The 16544-nt window shown below is 45.0% G+C and overlaps 2 protein-coding genes across 6 annotated transcripts; one reads left to right on the plus strand and one right to left on the minus strand.

The window, feature by feature from the left end:
- The first annotated feature begins 507 nt into the window (after nucleotides 1-507).
- pcnx4 (pecanex 4) lies at nucleotides 508-11349 on the plus strand. 4 transcript variants are annotated; one of them, XM_083539887.1, is made up of 10 exons: nucleotides 508-586; nucleotides 1408-2166; nucleotides 2438-2620; nucleotides 3194-3717; nucleotides 5372-5472; nucleotides 6030-6152; nucleotides 8419-8779; nucleotides 8913-10107; nucleotides 10447-10633; nucleotides 10734-11349. In XM_083539887.1, the coding sequence occupies exons 1-10, from the start codon at nucleotides 573-575 to the stop codon at nucleotides 10983-10985; spliced, it is 3699 nt and encodes a 1232-aa protein (XP_083396013.1). In that variant the 5' UTR covers nucleotides 508-572; the 3' UTR covers nucleotides 10986-11349. The 4 variants fall into 4 exon arrangements, with proteins under 4 accessions (XP_083396013.1, XP_083396014.1, XP_083396016.1 ...); XM_083539888.1 differs by having other exon boundaries at nucleotides 513-586; nucleotides 1299-2166; XM_083539890.1 differs by lacking the exon at nucleotides 508-586 and adding an exon at nucleotides 902-961.
- A 139-nt stretch (nucleotides 11350-11488) lies between these two features.
- Nucleotides 11489-16480, minus strand: dhrs7 (dehydrogenase/reductase (SDR family) member 7). Of its 2 annotated transcripts, none has more exons than XR_014533286.1 (8): nucleotides 16140-16480; nucleotides 13804-13956; nucleotides 13604-13710; nucleotides 13264-13503; nucleotides 12289-12411; nucleotides 11934-12149; nucleotides 11623-11792; nucleotides 11489-11578 (listed from the first exon to the last, which is right to left on the minus strand). XR_014533286.1 is itself a non-coding variant. In XM_083540080.1 (8 exons), exons 1-7 carry the CDS (start codon nucleotides 16267-16269, stop codon nucleotides 11745-11747), a joined length of 1017 nt encoding a protein of 338 aa, XP_083396206.1. In that variant the 5' UTR covers nucleotides 16270-16480; the 3' UTR covers nucleotides 11489-11691; nucleotides 11730-11744. The 2 variants fall into 2 exon arrangements, 1 of the variants encoding a protein (XP_083396206.1); XM_083540080.1 differs by having other exon boundaries at nucleotides 11489-11691; nucleotides 11730-11792.
- Nucleotides 16481-16544: the final 64 nt, after the last annotated feature.

Raw genomic sequence — 16544 nt, forward strand, 5'->3', positions numbered from 1 at the left:
GGAAGTCCTAAGTTCTGTTTTTTCATGATCACGATTAATCAATTCTCTCATTATCTCGATATAACGCAAGTTGTTTTTTCATGATCACGACTTGATTTTCTTGTGATCTTGACAAAACAAACATTGTTTCCTCGTGATCAGTAATGAACTTTTCTGTTTGTTCAGCATAGAAGCATTTCTACAGGCAGCATCATGGGTAATAACCATTAAAAAAAAAAGGATATTAAGTTGTGATGACGAGAAAACTCGCTATGTCGAGATAATGGAAAAATTAAGTCGCGATAACGACAAAACAAGAAAAAACCTATTGTAATACATGGCCTCTTAGGACTTCCCTACAATCATCTATAATCTAATTCAAATCCACACAAAAAATCCTTGTGAATAATTTCAATAAAATTGTTTGTCTGGGCTGAGATGTATTTACTGTAATATTCGCATTTAAAGCCAAAGCCCCCTTAAGCCATGTATGGGCGTGGCCACTGTCAATCATTCTCTTGACTGACAGCTCCTCCAGCTTCAAACTCCGCCCACAATGGTCTCTTAGCTGCAGCAGCGGTAGAAAACAATGGATGCTTCAGCAAAGGTAACGGACAAAACCCTTACACTAACATCTCGCTCTTAGTTTTTAATGACTTTTTTTTTAAGTCGTATTTTGTTGATGGTTGAATATTTAAATAAAAACACCACCCCAGCGGTTCACTGGTAAAGAACTAACTCGGTTGTTTTGTACCTCGCCTTTCCATTGCCATTTTTCTGCTCCTACCTGTTTTCGGGTAAACCTGTGTTCCTGTATTACGATTGGCAGGTGAAAGCATTGACGCGGAAACGGAACCTTACAGCCAATCGATATTAAGAGGCGGGACTGTATTAACTAATCCGAGCGCAGGGGGCGGGATTTTAGGAATACGGATGGGAGAAAAACTAATCGTATCTAACTGGTTAGCGTGACTTATTAAAGGTTACATTTATTTATTTTATAATTAATGTATAAATGTTCTAAATGTACTAAATACTGATTAGTGTGACGATGTTAATGTGTTATTAAAAATAATACTACTTTCTGAACATCCCCCGTTCAGGTTTAGGTTAAACGTGCCGTTTTGTTGCCATAGATACGTAGTTAGCGGTAGATTAGCATAAACCAGGCTTTGATTGTGTTTTGATTCATTCTTCTTTCCGCTGATAGGGAAGTCATGTGACTTAGAAGCTCCTGTGGTGGGAGTTGGACAGTTTTTTTTTATGTTACATGGACATCCATCAAACCCACAGAGATCGTCTTGTTAATGGTTTTTCAGGTGAACTGGAGCTGAAGCAGGAGTCTCCAAGCTTTTTGGTCCTGCTCAGTATTGTGTGAGCCACTACGTTTTTAGAACCATGATCCTCTCCTGTGTGTGTGTTCCTCAGTGAGCAGCTCTCAGCGATCCTGGTAAAAAAAGATGCCGGTGGGAATCTCAGCACTCTGGCGTTCATCATGGGCCCCGACGTGCCGCTGCTCAACGACTACAAGCAGGAGTTCTTCTGGAAGCGCTTCCCTCAGACAGTTCTGGGGGGCCCGAGACTCAAACTGGGCTACTGCGCTCCTCCATATGTCTACATCCACCAGGTGGTGCTGTTCTTCATGCCGTGGCTCCTCAGTGGGGTGGCCACTCTACTCTTTCAGCTCAGGGTGATTGATGACTTCGGGGCTGGGATCTTGTCCGGGGTACTGATGCTGGCATTCAGCACAGTGCTTCAGACCCTGTCCCAGTGGGTGGCACGGAGAACCGGTGCCGTCCAGAGGCTGGCAGTGGGACACAACGTCATGGCCGACGAAGAGGAAGTGGAGTTCACGCGGTGCGCAGGACCCGAGACCGTGCGCTTTGTGGCCCCAGGGAAGCGCTTCATGGCTAACGTGGTGCTTCATACGGCGCTGGCTGGGGCGATGTGTGGGTTCGGGACGTGGTACCTCCTGCCCGATCGTCTGAGTTTCGTTTTTGGGAACGTCGGCGCCGTGGTCCCGGTGTTTGCCCTCAGCTGGGTGACTCTGTGCATCGGGGAGTACTCGCTGATCGTCAACACGGCGGCAGAAACGGCCACTTTCCAGCCGCAGGACACGTACGAGATCACTGCACTCACCAGGCCGCTGTACATCTTCAGCTTCATTGCCGTCGATCTGGCACTCAGGTATAGAAACTCCCATAATCCTTAAAACTATACAAACATTTACATATGGCCGCTTTAATTTCAGTTAAAACATGCATTAGGTACAATTTGTGCTCCAATCGATACACAGTGATTTCCATAAACAGTGGTATGATATGATTACAGACCTCATCTCTTCTTAATGCCCACGTATACAAACCATGCCCAGTCACACCCACAAAGCCCTGTCTTTCTAACATTCCCTTTGCCATGTAAAGATCCCAGATCAGCCTGTTCATGTACCTATGTTCAGGTGTTTCGGAGCGGGTGTGGCTGAGCTGCAGGTGGCCAGTCAGGTGATGCATGTATTGTTCATGGTGCTGCCTGTACTGTGGGCTTTGGGAATGCTGCCACCTCTCGATGCTCTGGTGCTATGGATCATGGAGCAGAGCCTCATACACACACTGGGAGGATCGGCAATGGCCACCAATCACAGGTACGCGTATACATACACACTAGGGATGTGCATCTCCATAACTGATTTGCATCTCGATGCATAGCCATCGATACGCTACATTAAAGCGGAGTCTGATGTGATATGATTTACCACTGTTACGAGGCAGTGTGACTTTTGTAGTGCAAAAAAAGAAAAAAGATGTAATAAAATCAGACGTCCTTTTCCTGTTCTGTATCAAGGAAGATGCAGCTCTACCTCTGCCATGTTAATCTGTATTCTATGACTCTCAGGACACGCCTCGGTGTATGTAGTGCTGTGATGGGTCATATTAACGTAGCAGCATTGGTGCTGAGAGAACGTGTTTGAGAAACAGTTTATCTAGGAGAACTCAAACAACATATACAATATTGGTCAGAAATTATTGGTCACTTTTCAAGTAGTAAAAGTAAACATCTGTAATAATTATATCCAAATATTATTAATATATTATTATTATTATTATTAATTAATTAAATATTAGTCAAAATATTAGTTATATATTATATTAGTTATTAGTTATATATTATAATTATATACAGACCTTCACCTCAGAACCTGTTGATTCTCCACCAGGTTGGTGTTAATGTTCCTGTCTTCCGTCTGCATATCCATCTCCACGTTCTTCATCCCCTCATCCCTGGGCGTGGTCCTTTTTACCGTGGCGACGGGCTTCATCCTCAGTCAGGACCTGACGCACGTCATCGTATTGTTACGGTGCGGGAAAAGTGACATACACACTCGCTCTCTCAGCCTGGGTTGGTGGAGTCTCCCGCTCTCCGCCCTCGTCCTCACGGTGGCCATGACCGAAGCGGCTCTGCTGCACCTTATCTGTCCCGCAGGGGGGTGGAACGTGACCGGGGGAGACGCCCAGGGATCATGTGACACTGCGGCGGAGCCTCAGGCTCTGATTGGCTGGATCCTTATCGCTCTGTTTGTTGTTACACATGTGTTGAGGGAGGTTCAGGGTGCGTGTGTGTTAGGGGGACTCGTCCTCAATCCTCTCTACCCCAAACGAGTCAGCAGCGTCCACGCCTTCGTGAACAGCAGCAGAGGATTGTGGGTCGCCTCGCTCATCCGCCGAGTGCTTATTAACCTGGGTGAGGACTGTCTGCATGTTCTCTCGTGTTTCATGTAGCAGTTTTGCGTACTATATTACTATACAATATATTTTGATTGTTTTTTAAATCAGCTTTATTTAAAAATATTATTATTATTAGAGGTTGACCAATTCATCGGTTTATATGCATTATTAATATGCATCAATAGTTAGTTGCTGGAATTATCTGCAAAAATCCATATCGATAGTTTTTCCGGGTTGTGTTCGTTGCTGTGAAAGAGTCCGCTGTCAGTACAAGAGCGGCCTCTAGCAGTGAGTCACTGACACTGCGTGCTGCTTGTTTTTACACGCAAACCTGCACGTTGCACTGAGAATTCTATATTTATTGTTAATAATTTCTTATTTATTTAATTTATTAATTGAGGCTGTCAAAATTAACGCATTAATAATGCATTAACGCACATTAATTTTAATTGCACTGGTTTTATAAACACGCAATTAATGAAATTAAAACCTTCAATGCAACACACATTTATTTGCGACATTCTATCTTTACTTAGATAAAAATAAAATTATTCCACCGAAAAGTCATTTTTAATGACTAAACATTTGTTTTACTGATGCGCCAAGTCTGAAATCAGCACCAAAATCTGTTAAAACGGTCCGTGTGGAAATATAGCAAAAGATCCGTTTGGTGTCCTGATGATTTTACGTCATTTTAAACATCATAATTACTTTCAAATGTTTACAAGAATATTTATTATAGAATAATATCTTCATGATCTATGTTGAGTTTGGAATGTAACCACCACAATAAAATAAAGATTACTGTAATAAACATAAATGTTGCATAAAGCATCCATATTTGTCCATGCCCATGTTGATTAGAGTATTAAAACCTTAAAAATATTAATATAGGGTACATTTAGAACAGATAAGTGTCCAAGTAAGTTGCAATAAATCACAAGTTAACTCGTGGCAATCGTACGATTAATTGCGATGAAAAATTCTAATTGATTTGCAGCCCTAATTATTCTACAAAAGATATTTTAATTGGGTTTCAATCAATTTATATGTCCTTCAATTTTGCTAACATATTCAAACAGCTTTATTAGAAAAAAATATTTATCAGAGTTTGACCGATTCATCGATGAATATGGATTATTAATATGCATAGATAGTTGATTGCTGGAACTATCTACAAAAATCTATATCGGTAGTTTTTCCTGGTTACATTATACAGTGCTAGAGTGGCTGTGAGAAGGTCTGCTGTCACTACAAGAGCGGCCTGTAGAGGCGAATCAATGACACATGCTGTTTGTTTTTACACGTGAGACTGCGTGCTGCACAGAGAACGCTATATTTATTATAATAATTTATTATTTATACAATTTGAATTAAATTTGTATATTTAGTCTATTCATATTTATTTCATTTAGCACAATTTCATGATGCAGTACATTTTTTTTAATTATTTTTGTAATAAACTTCAGTACTCTGGAGTGTTGTTTGTTTGTTTAGAATCCAGTATCCAATTTAAAATCTATGCATTGATTAATAGGCAAGTATGATCCAACCTGATTATCAGTATCGGTAAAATCGGTCGACCTCAAATTTTTATTATAATAATTTTTGTACATCTTTTTATTCCATATCTCTCACTCTTTTTTTTATATTTTTTTTGTGACTTTCAGTGTGTCCCTTAACAATGGTAGGCTTTTTGGCCATGGATGCATCCCTGTACAGCTTACACACCATGGCATTGGCTATCGGCTTCACACGAGCCTTCAGAGTGGTACGTCCTTCACCTGATTACACCAGTATAAATAAAGTCCTGGATTGTGATTGTTCAGAAGGTGTTTATTGATTCTCTGTAACAGCAGCTCTGATTTGCTCGCTCTGGTGCATTAGCGTCCCGGTCGTATTGTCAATGGCTCGGGTTTATATTGATGCGCTCGATCTGGTGCGTTATCGTTGTCTATAGCAATGGCTCGGTCACAGGAACTGCGTTGACAAATTGTTGTCCTGAAAGGTTATTTGGCACTTGAGACTCCAGACATGTGAAAAGGTGAAGCTGTAAGTTTGCCCCAACACCTTCAGGACATAATCTGCCCTGTGTCTTCCAGAGAGACTAAAGAAAGGCTGGTGACTAGGTGTAATTAGAAATGTAAAAAAATTAAACTTTTTAATAAATACAAATTCTAATCCTTAACAATGTGCTGCATCTGTGAAGTAAGAGGAAACTTCCTGCATGCAGATGTAGGAAAATAATCAACTTTGGACAGTAGCAATACATCACACCTCAATGTCAGCTCTTTGAACACGAATGCCTGACCTTTGACCTTGTGTTAGGTGTGGCAAAGCAGTGAGGAGGCTCTCCTGCAGATGGTGGTGGTGGTGATGGTGAGATTGGCCGATAGAGGAGGTGTCATGCGTCAGTGGCACGATCTGGGCACCGGAGTGCAGCTTATAGTGGTGAGTAGGGTATTGGTTTACATTTTATGGATATACGTATGGATGTACGGCTGGCTTATCGATACCGTTAGCAATACCACTCTATAATTTGGTGCAAAAAGATGATGTGAAAAATGTGGGTACATTTATTTTATTTCTGCTGAGCTTTAGTAATAAAGTTTACAAATCACTTAACTAAATAGAAATATCATAGTATACCACATCACAACATATCTGTTTACGGTAGATGTCAACTGATAGTGGATGGTAGTTTTAGTTTGTATCCAGTATCCCTTTTAAAACTAGCACTCCATGTAAAATAGTACTGAACTTTTGTCACAAAAAAAAAAAAAACAGTAATGATTTAAGAGTGTTCTGAATCAAATATATTACTATATCAATTAATAAATAAGTTATAAATAATATATAGCGCTCTCCTTTTCTGGATGATTGGGCAACTACTGCAGAAGTGATGAGGGAGACAGCTAGAAAGGTACTTAGTGTGACATCTGGAGAAAGAGGTTGGAGGAACAGAATTGGGATCGGCAGAGAGATGAGAAAAGTAGGCAGAAGTACAAGGAGATGCAGCAGCAGGTTAAGAGGGATGTGGCGAAAGCAAAGAAAAAGGCATATGAGGAGCTGTATGTGAAATTGGACACTAAGGAAGGAGAAAAGGATTTGTAGCGATTGGCCAGGCAGAGGAACCGAGCTGGGAAGGATGTGCTGCAAGTTAGAGCAATAAAGGATGGAGATGGAAATGTGTTGACTAGTGAGGAAAGTGTGTTGAGAAGGTGAAGGGAGTATTTTGAACAGCTGAAGAATGAGGAAAATGAGAGAGAGAGGGTGGATGATGTTGAGATTGTGATGCAGGAAGTGGACAGGATTAGTAAGGAGGAAGTGGATGTTAAAAGGATGAAGAGTGGAAAGTTGGGAGGACCAGATTACATACCAGTAGAAACCTGGAGATGTTTAGGAGAGATGGCAGTGGAGTTTTTAAACAGATTGTTCAACAAGATTCTGGAAGGTGAGAGGATGCCTGAGGAATGGAGAAGGAGTGTACTGGTACCGGTTTTTAAGAATAAGGGAGATGTGCGGGCCTGCAGTAACTACAGAGGAATTAAATTGATCAGTCACACTATTAAGTTATAAGAAAGAGTAGTGGAAGCCAGGCTGAGAGAAGAGGTGACCATCTGTGAGCAATGGTATAGTTTCATGCCGAGGAAGAGCAACCCAGACGCATTATTTGCTTTGAGAATGTTGATGGAGAAGTATAGAGAAGGACAGAAGGAGTTGCATTGTGTTTGTGGATTTAGAGAAAGCGTATGACAGGGTGCCGAGAGAGGAGTTGTTGTATTGTATGATGAAGTAAGGTGTGTCAGAGAAGTATGTGAGGGTGGTGCAGGACATGTATGCAGACAGTGTGACCGCAGTGAAGTGTGCAGTACGAACGACAGGCTGGCTCAAGGTGGAGGTTAAAAAGAGGTTAAAAAGAGCCCGGAGAGGTGGAGGTACGTGCTGGAGAGAAGGGGAATGTAAGTCAGTAGGAGTAAGACAGAGTACATGTGTGAATGAAAGGGAGGGCAGTGGAGTGGTGCGGTTGCAGGGAGAAGAGGTGGAGAAGTTCAGGTACCTGGGTTCAACAGGAGGTGGAGCTGAAGGTAGCAGAGCTGAAGATGTTGAGGTTTTTGTTAGGAGTCACGTGGATGGACAGGATTAGAAATGAGTTTAATTAGAGGGACAGCGCATGTAGGACGTTTTGGAGACAAGGTGAGGGAGGCACGATTAAGATGGTTTGGACATCAGAGGAGGGACATGGGGTATATCAGTAGGAGAATGTTGAGGATGGAGCTGCCAGGAAGGAGGAAAAGAGGAAGATCAAGGAGGAGGTTTATGGATGTGGTGAGGGAAGACATGCAGGTAGTGGATTTGAAAGAGTCAGATTTAGAGGACGGAGTGGTATGGAGAAGGATATTCCGCTGTGGCGTCCCCTAATGGGAGCAGCCGAAAGAAGAAGAAAAAATGTAGAGCTAATTCAGAGATAAAACAACGCAAACATCGATAACAATATTGAATATTAAACAAAACCTGAAGCTTATTGGTAGTCCGGTATTGACCCAGTTAGTACCTTTTTAAAAAAATTAAGGTTCTCGGCACCTATCCCTAGTGGTGAGTGTATGTTAGTGTTTGGTATCTGTGTGTGTGTGTGTGTGTGTGTGTGTGTGTGTGTGTGTGTGTGTGTGTGTGTTCTCTTTATGATGGCAAACCTCTGTCTTGTCCTCTTGCCCAGGTATCTCTGGTGTCCGATCGTCTCTCTCAGTTCCTGTTAAAGCTGAAGTTCTCTCTCACTGTGTTAATCACATCGTGGACGGAGACGAAGCAGCGGCGTCAGTCGGCTGGCACTCTGTTGGCACTGAACGTGGCACTTTGCCCACTGCTGGTTGCCGTGTTGATGCTGTCAGCGCTGCTCTCCGCTCCTCTCCTGCCACTCTTCACTCTGCCCGTGTTTCTGGTCGCTTTCCCCAGACCCCTGCGCTCGTGGCCGGGAACACCGGGCACCGCCTGCCCGTGCCCTGACTCCATCTACTACCAGCAGCTCTGCACTAGGCTAGCCTCAGCACTAGCGCATGCATTTGCTAGCGGAGTGCTGGGTGAGGAGGACGGCACTTGTTTAAATACTTTTATGCAACACCACCTTTACAGTGCAGTTTTATTTAAAGCAAACGAACAAAAAAAGGATTTACACTTTGTAATCTGTAATATTGTGATTTTCTCTGGCCTCAGGTGCTTACTCTCCTGGTTCTCATTTCCTGGGCCGGTTCCAGGATCGAGTGGTGTGGATCAGCGTTCTGGAGAAAGGCTATGGTTACTGTACGGTCAACATTAAAGGTTTGGAGCTGCAGGAGACGTCGTGTCACACAGTGGAAGCCCGGCGAGTCGACGAGGTTTTTGAGGCAGCATTTGACCGTCTGGAGCATCCCGGGCGTTTCCTGCGCTTCCTGAACCCTCACTGGGGGAATGCGCTCACCCCCTGCGCCCTCCTGCCCGTCACCGTCTACTCGGACGCCCGCAACGTCCTCACCGGCATCATCGACTCCCCTGATCACCTCCGCCAGCTCCGTTCTGACTTCCTGAAGACGCTGGTTTGGATTCTGCTGCATCACACGGTCCAGAACAGGACCTACAGATTGAAGTCCCACTCGCTGCAGAGCTCCCAGCATGCCGTGCAGCCTGAGCCCACGTCACACGATGCCAAACTGGGTATGGTCTCTCAGAGCCAATTAGATTCTTCCTCGTCTCCGCAGCTAAGGGGGCGGAGCAGCTTATCCTCGCTGTCTGACTGGTCGGATGAGGACGATCTTTTCGGGCCGGTACCGGTCCGTAAGCCGGTGAGGAGGATGATGTTGCGAGCAGAGGAAGAACACACGTCTCTTCCGGGTTCTGTAGAAATTCACAGCCTGTATGAAAACATGGCTTTGGCATCTTTACCCACACTTCGCCCTCTCGGGCTCGGAGTCAGCCTCGATAAGGAAAAAGACGATGCCATGCCTGTTAGCTCCGCCCCTTTCGCAACCTTTGATCACACCAACCCGCCAAACTTCTCCTCAAAACATTCTGAAGCCCTCTCACTTCCAACATCCTGGTTTTCTGCCCCCTTTACCACCTCCAAGCTCCACCCACTCAGGCCCTCCTTTCCAGATGAATGGTTTCGTTTTTGTCTGGCACAGTTAGTGATGGAAGGATTGTGGGACGGGGAGGATGAACAGAGTGTGTGTCGGGCGTTACAGGAGGACAGCGCGCTAATGGAGATGTACAGCCAGGTGGCGCTGTCCTGCGCGCTGGCATTAGGTATGGACCTCTCAGTGCCAAGCGCCAGCTTCGTTTTTAGGGTTTACTGTGGAGAGGCAGCGTGGCACGAAGGACTCGACTGGCTCCGAGAAAATACCGAGCTGCATCAGCTCACACTCAGGGCTTTCAGGTAACCTTTCTGGGTGGGTGGGATGTGGGTTGTTGAGTAGGTGGGTGTAAGTGTGGGAGGTTGGATGTGTGGACATAAGTGAGTGAAGGTGTTGGTTTCTAGGTGGGTGGATGTGTAGATGGGTGTGGGTTTCTAGGTGGGTGGAGGTGTGTAAATTGTGTGAGTTAGAGGGTGTGTGTGGCTGTGGTGTGGAGGTGTAGGTGGGTGGTTGTTTGTGGGTGGGTGTGTTATTTCACACAAAAAAATTAAATTAAAAGAAAAAATTAATGCCCCAGTGAAAACATTTCATGTATTTCTTTAGTCGTGATAAAAGTGTAAAAAGTGTGTGTGTGCATGTAGGTACAGTGTAAAGCTGCTGATAGACCAGGCATCTCTAGGGCCAATGGAAAGTGAGGAGGAGCTTCACTCCACCCTGCATCATTATCACCATCACTGGTTCATCGGCATGGCAACAGAGAGAGGCTGGCACGATGGAGTTCTACAGGAGAAACCCTTCCTGTTCTCACTTGGCCACGATATCACCATGGTGATCACACTTTTACATTCTCTTTTTTTCCCCCTCCGTCACACCCCTTTACAGATTTACATTCTTTCTCTCACCCTATTTCTGATTTCTCCCTGCACAGGGTTCATATACGGGCCGCGTGCTGTCGCTGCAGGAGTGTGTATTCCAGCTGGGGGCGCTGTGTGAGGAGTGTGTGCGCGGTCAGTGGGCCAATCTATCCTGGGAGCTGCTCTACGCCACCAACGATGACGAGGAGCGCTACAGCATTCAGGCTCACACACTCCTGCTGAGGAACCTGACAGTGCAGGCTGCTGAGCCACCGCTGGGTTACCCTATCTACTCCTGCAGCCCCACACACCTCACCTGCTTCTGACTGTGTCCATAAATATGTCAGATTTCAAATCAGTGTGTGCAGCAATCATGATATTCATTCATGACAATCATGACTTCAGGACACATCTGTAACTGATGCATGTTTCACCACACACACATACCTCTTGGACTGAAGAGTGTAAGCTAATGGACTGAGATTTTCAGCCTGTGTGTGTATAAATGGGGGACATCAACACAAATTGCACGTCTCAAACATTTAAACACAAACTCTCAAACACACAACATTAACCTTCTGGTTATGACATACTGAAGAGTGTTAAAGCTGTTTTAATGCTCCGCCTTTTCCAGCCTTTCAGCAGCACTTTTCTACTGGAGCTACAAAATAAACTGAATTGTCAAACTAATGCACTTCTCTAAAGTTCTCTTAAAAAAAATGACTAGACAGAAAACAGACACCAGTCCGGACAGTTAACCTTAACTTTTTTAATCCTTTTTTTGTCAACTCTAAAACGATGAAATTTAAAAACACAGTAAAGACCCAGCTTTGTAGTGCGCACACTTTTTTTTTATTATTTATCTGAGAAAATTCAAAACAGAAATATAATACTGTAGAAAAATCTAAAATCTCACATGCTGAATTTGCTTTTTTTCTGAAGCGGGAAGCCGGAGCTCAAAACCAGCCTGCAAACTAGAGTTAACGCATGTGTAGCTAAACTGAGAGGGGTGTTTACTTTGTTTTTGCATAAAATATATCCAGTAACATATACAGCACTACAGTACAGTTAATCAGTGCAGGTTCTCATTTGGTCTTGTCCTTAGGCTTGATAAAATACGCCGTGTCTGCGTCCTGCAAAATAAATAAATTAGTTATTAGTTAATTAGTAATTATCAACAGGAAGTACATGCAGCAATATTTACTCACTGTTCCTAAGAGCAGGAAGTCTGAACCTACAATGTGTCAAGGTGTGTAGCATGCGTTTTCTCTTACCAGTCCAGCTTTGAAGTTCTGCACCCGTTTCCTGCCGAGCAGGTTGGTGATGTACCAGGCGAGGGTGGGCGTATACTGCCACAAGTAGAAGAAGAGCAGGAACGGCTGCTGAGCGATCCACATCTCCTTCACACGGTTGGACAGACCTGCCAGGATCAGACGCACGCAGCGCTCGGTCGTCATCTTATGGGACTGATCTCCAGCGTCAGACATCAACTTCACCACACAGCAAGAGTAAGAATATAATAAGTACATATACGTGTACAATCGCTGCTACATTAAGGCTGTGCTTTATGTGAATGTGATGTATATGAGAAGAAATAGAGATGCCCCATCATTGTGCGTTTGTTGTTACTTTGTTGACTTGCTCAGTGAAGGCGTTGTTGACGATTTGGGACATGACCGGCCCGGGACAGATGGTACTGATGGTGATGTTTGGGTAATCTGTCAGCTCGGTCCTCAGGGAGTTAAAGAAACCCTTGAGAGGGAAGAAAAAAAAGCAGAAATGTATTGATATACAATCTACCCTTTAAAAGTATTCACACCCCTTCACCAATAACCTTGTATAACTGAGTTATCAATAGTGCACTAAAATTTCATTCAGTTTCATTCAATAATTGATTTGAAAAACACTGGAACTCAAAATCAATGATTTTTGTGAAAATATCTTGCATAGGAATTGTTCAGGGTGTGATTGCTTTTGCAAGGCACTGTATATACAAGGTGGTATCAAAAAGCTTAGAGACTAGTTTTGTAACAGGCTAACAGATGGCAGCACAAGGTGCATGCACAGTCACAGGGAGCACCCACTTTTATTATTCAGTAAACGAACAGTCATTGTCCTGTGTAAATGGGGAGCTGTGCAGCTGGTGCTGTTCTTACAACGTGCGTTACCACGTCTTATGGAGGACATTTGGCAAAAGCAACCGGATCTGTGGCATGTAAAAAATTTTTTCAATGCTCCACGTCACCAAGCTCTCCTTATATCTCACCGGAAACAACATGATCTCACCTCCACACCCACCCTACTGGCCAGATTTGGCTCCTGCGGACTTCGCCCTCTTCCCAAAGATAGAGATCCAGCTCAAAGGTCACCTTTTTTACATCACTGCGGAGATCCAGCGCGAATCACAGAAGCTGCTTGACACTCTTCCAAAAGAAGACTGTCTGGACACATTCCAGAGTGCTGTATTGCTGTCCAAGGGGACTATTTTAAGTGTGTAAATGCAGTAAAGTACTTTCTTGTCAATAGAGAGAGTCTCGAAACTTTGGTACCACCTCGTATATCTCTTATTTCTCTCCATCATGTCTGCATCTTTCCCTCTCTCACCTGCAGTGCGTGTTTGCTGGCCGAGTATCCGGTGGACAACGGCGCCCCCACCAGGCCCACGATGCTGCTAACGGTCGCTATGATTCCGTCGCCGCGGCAGATCATGTGGCGCAGGACGTGCTGAGTGAGTGAGACGCTTCCCAGGAAGTTGAGCTCCATCAGACCGCCATAAACATCGATGTCCGTGTCAATGAAGAGAGAGCGCTGACTCCGCCCACCGTTATTCACCAGAACGTCTATCTGCAACATAAAACATAACGTTTACAAATCAGCACTTTAAAAATTAAAAAATAATTATGTAAATGTAAAATAATTATAGAAATGCTGGTAAGAGCCCCACCTGGCCAAAGTGCTGCAGAACGGCATCGGTTTTCTCTCTGTGAGTCGATCGCTCCAACAAGTCGAGAGGAAGGACGAAAATATCCTTCTCTTTTAAAGAGGACAGCTCTGAGAGTAAAAAAAAACAAAAACCACCACCATCATGATCAGGAGTATACCTAGAATATATGAAGAAATAGTCAGTAAACACCGCATCTTTACCCAAACACTTCCTCCTGACTCTGTGCAGCTCGTTCTCTCGGCGTGCAGACAGCACGAGTCGAGCTCCGACAGCAGCCAGCTGATAGGCCAGCTCCTCGCCGATCCCACTGGACGCTCCAGTGATCCATATCACCTTCTGCTTTAGAGCTATGCCTTCATCACACACAGAAACCGAACAATCAGAGGGATATACAGATGAGTAAATGAATGGAGATAGAGGATAACAAGTCAGATGTTCTTCATGTTAGTTCTTCTGTTTATTTTTCTTGAGGGAACCCTTAAAGATCTGCCATAAGTGTTTTCCACAAGACAGATTGATAGACACAGACAGACAGAGACATACAGACTGACAAATAGATAGACTGCAAAATAATCATGTTCCTGAAAACACGTGCACGCATTATACAGTATATGTAAATGTTATCTCCATCCAAGGAATGCTTATTTATTTCAGCTCGTCATATGACTGATGTTCAGGTTAGTCTTTCTTTTTCCTCTGTAGCTTATGTGTTGTTAAACCTGTTCTCAGTTTTCAGTCTCTCCCTCCCTCTCTCTATTTCTACACAGTGTGTAAAGAAATTCACCAGCAGTTGTTGCTAAACTCCACACACGGCAGTGTGATTTCCAGCTCAACAGGACGGATGTGGAGGTGTTTTGCAACACACAGGAGCATGCAGTGAGGAGAACTTATTAACACCCAGGATTCATTATTAATCCAGCTCTGCTCTGCTCTCCAGACTGTTTTATATGAGGTGTTTGTTCAGTCACTTTTTAGCCCTCCACTGCTCTGGTGTAGAAGTGTTTAATTCCATCTAATAGGTACACATAAAATTATGATGAAAGCTGAGAGTGGTCGTGAGTGTGATGATTAATTGAGTGGGGTATAAGAGTGGTGGTGAGTGTGATGGTTAATGCAGTGTGGTGGTGGCAATGAGTGGGGTATGTGAGTAAGTGGTGGTGATGAGTGGGGTGAGTGATGGGTGTGATGGTGGTGAGTGGGGTATGTAAGTAAGTTGAGAGTGGTGGTGGTATTGAGTGGGGTGAGTGGTGGTGATGATTGAGGTGAGTGATGAGAGTGGTGGTGGTGGTGATGAGTGGGGTGAGTGATGAGAGTGGTGGTGGTGATGAGTGGGGTGAGTGAGAGTGGTGGTGGTGATGAGTGGGGTGAGTGAGAGTGGTGGTGGTGATGAGTGGGGTGAGTGATGAGTGTGGTGAGTGATGGTGGTGATGAGTGTGGTGAGTGATGAGAGTGGTGGTGGTATTGAGTGAAGAGAGTGATGAGAGTGGTGGTGGTGATGAGTGGGGTGAGTGGTGGTGATGATTGAGGTGAGTGATGAGAGTGGTGGTGGTGATGAGTGGGGTGAGTGGTGGTGATGATTGAGGTGAGTGATGAGAGTGGTGGTGGTGGTGATGAGTGGGGTGAGTGATGAGAGTGGTGGTGGTGATGAGTGGGGTGAGAGATGAGAGTGGTGGTGGTGATGAGTGGGGTGAGAGATGAGAGTGGTGGTGGTGATGAGTGGGGTGAGTGAGAGTGGTGGTGGTGAGGAGTGGGGTGAGTGAGAGTGGTGGTGGTGAGGAGTGGGGTGAGTGATGAGAGTGGTGGTGGTGATGAGTGGGGTGAGTGAGAGTGGTGGTGGTGATGAGTGGGGTGAGTGATGAGAGTGGTGGTGGTGATGAGTGGGGTGAGTGAGAGTGGTGGTGGTGATGAGTGGGGTAAGTGAGAGTGGTGGTGGTGATGAGTGGGGTAAGTGAGAGTGGTGGTGGTGATGAGTGGGGTAAGTGAGAGTGGTGGTGGTGATGAGTGGGGTGAGTGAGAGTGGTGGTGGTGATGAGTGGGGTGAGAGATGAGAGTGGTGGTGGTGATGAGTGGGGTGAGAGATGAGAGTGGTGGTGGTGATGAGTGGGGTGAGAGATGAGTGGGGTGAGAGATGAGAGTGGTGGTGGTGATGAGTGGGGTGAGAGATGAGAGTGGTGGTGGTGATGAGTGGGGTGAGAGATGAGAGTGGTGGTGGTGATGAGTGGGGTGAGAGATGAGAGTGGTGGTGGTGATGAGTGGGGTGAGTGATGAGAGTGGTGGTGGTGATGAGTGGGGTGAGTGATGAGAGTGGTGGTGGTGATGAGTGGGGTGAGTGATGAGAGTGGTGGTGGTGATGAGTGGGGTAAGTGAGAGTGGTGGTGGTGATGAGTGGGGTGAGTGAGAGTGGTGGTGGTGATGAGTGGGGTGAGTGATGAGAGTGGTGGTGGTGCTGATGAGTGAGGTGAGTGATGAGAGTGGTGGTGGTGTTGAGAGCGATGATGTGTGGTATGAGTGAGGTGATAAGTGCAGTGATTATTACCTGGTCTTGTCCCCACTGCAGCGGCCCACAGCAGTGTGAAATCAGCATCTGCGATGATGAAGCGGAGGAGCTGCAGTGTCAGATAAATCCCCACACACAGCAAGAGCACAGAACACACACACACCTCCATCTCCTCTTCTCATTACAGACTAGTACACACACTCAGTCACCACATCAGCCTCCGCTCACACAACACCACAGGATTCCTATAAACACCTGTCCAACCTTCAACCGCAACACCTGACTATGCGGCGCGCGTACACCCTGGCCCGGAAGTGGGAATAAGTCAAAGTCCGAACCCGACTTCCGGGATAAAAACCTGCCGCTGTCTGTCTTTGTTGTTTAATTCGCGACTTATTGTTAAGATTTGTATAAAACAACAATAAAAAGAACATTTATTTTATA

The sequence above is a fragment of the Silurus aristotelis genome, assembly GCF_946808225.1.
Source record: "Silurus aristotelis genome assembly, chromosome: 4".
Classification (NCBI taxonomy): domain Eukaryota; kingdom Metazoa; phylum Chordata; class Actinopteri; order Siluriformes; family Siluridae; genus Silurus; species Silurus aristotelis.